The sequence below is a fragment of the Rhagoletis pomonella genome, unplaced genomic scaffold (genome assembly GCF_013731165.1).
Source record: "Rhagoletis pomonella isolate Grant_MI unplaced genomic scaffold, Rhpom_1.0 Rhpom_scaffold_00014, whole genome shotgun sequence".
Lineage (NCBI taxonomy): Eukaryota > Metazoa > Arthropoda > Insecta > Diptera > Tephritidae > Rhagoletis > Rhagoletis pomonella.
Window position 1 is genome coordinate 12,605,845 of NW_023458568.1, and position 1,033 is coordinate 12,606,877.

At 37.5% G+C, this 1,033-nt stretch overlaps 1 protein-coding gene across 1 annotated transcript in view; it reads right to left on the reverse strand.

Annotated features, from left to right (window-relative positions):
- Nucleotides 1-1,033, reverse strand: part of LOC118749145 (nuclear RNA export factor 2-like) — a 96,350-nt gene that overhangs the window by 3,250 nt on the left and 92,067 nt on the right. Inside the window, exon 9 of the mRNA XM_036483913.1 lies at nt 619-676. Within this exon, the coding sequence (XP_036339806.1) occupies nt 619-676 (58 nt within the window). The remainder of the gene's footprint in view (nt 1-618; nt 677-1,033) is intronic.

Consider the following 1,033-nt stretch of genomic DNA (forward strand, 5'->3'; position numbering starts at 1 on the left):
ATGTTTTGCGTCTAGAAGCTTAACGGAATCGGAAATGAGATACGCACGGTGGTGTTTTCGTGTCAATAGTTTCACAACTACATCTATGGAAAGAAGGTAGAAGTTATAACAGACCATAAACCCCTTTTGGTTATGCCAGGGAAATATTTATATCTCGCAGATTGGCTAGTAGTATCTCAAAGAATGCCGGGAAAGAAGTAGAGATTAAAGGTTTAGAAGACATGGTGACACACTATAAACGTAAGCGAAGAAAAGAAAATTTTTATACAGGAAGAAACTTCGAAAGATAGGTATGAAAAGCAGTTATGAGTTATGTAAAGAATGGTTGGCCACCAGATAAATCCAAATTAGAAAGACATATACAATATTTATGGAAGCACAGAATGAGTTTGTTTGTAGAAGACGGTCTGGTATTTTTAGATGACCGTATTTTTATACCGCAATCTCTTCGCGGAATAATACTCACACAACTTCACAGATCTCATTTGGGCACTGAAAAAACTAAAAATAGGGCTGGCCCAAGTAAAACCATTAATTAAATAAGCGTCTATTAATTCATTAACAATAGAAGTGAATTCCTACATAATTGGGGACTCGCCCAGATAAGTACATACTAACGAGCCAACGTTAGTGATAGTGCATTGTGCTTGTAGATGCAGCGTGAAGTGCGTAGAAACTAAAAGCAAAAGCGCATGTGGATTGGGTGTAGTGTTAAAAGTTAAATTTTAAAAGGCTGCTCCGCCGGGTAAAACATAACCTGCAATTTCAAAGTGGTGCTCCGCTGGGCAGAACAAGCGTACCCGAAGAGCAGCGCGTACTCGATAGCGTGTGTAAGTGTGTTTGTGCAAACGATTCGTTTTGCGTCGTTATGCGCAATATTCAAAAGTTTTCAGAGAATGTATGTAAACAAATTCAACAAAACAGTAAAAACAGTAGCTAAATGATGTTGTGCTGAAGAGAAATTTATTGTGAAATGTGATTTAATTTATATATCGAGCCCTAACCGCCAAAATAACGTAAGCGACATTTTTTT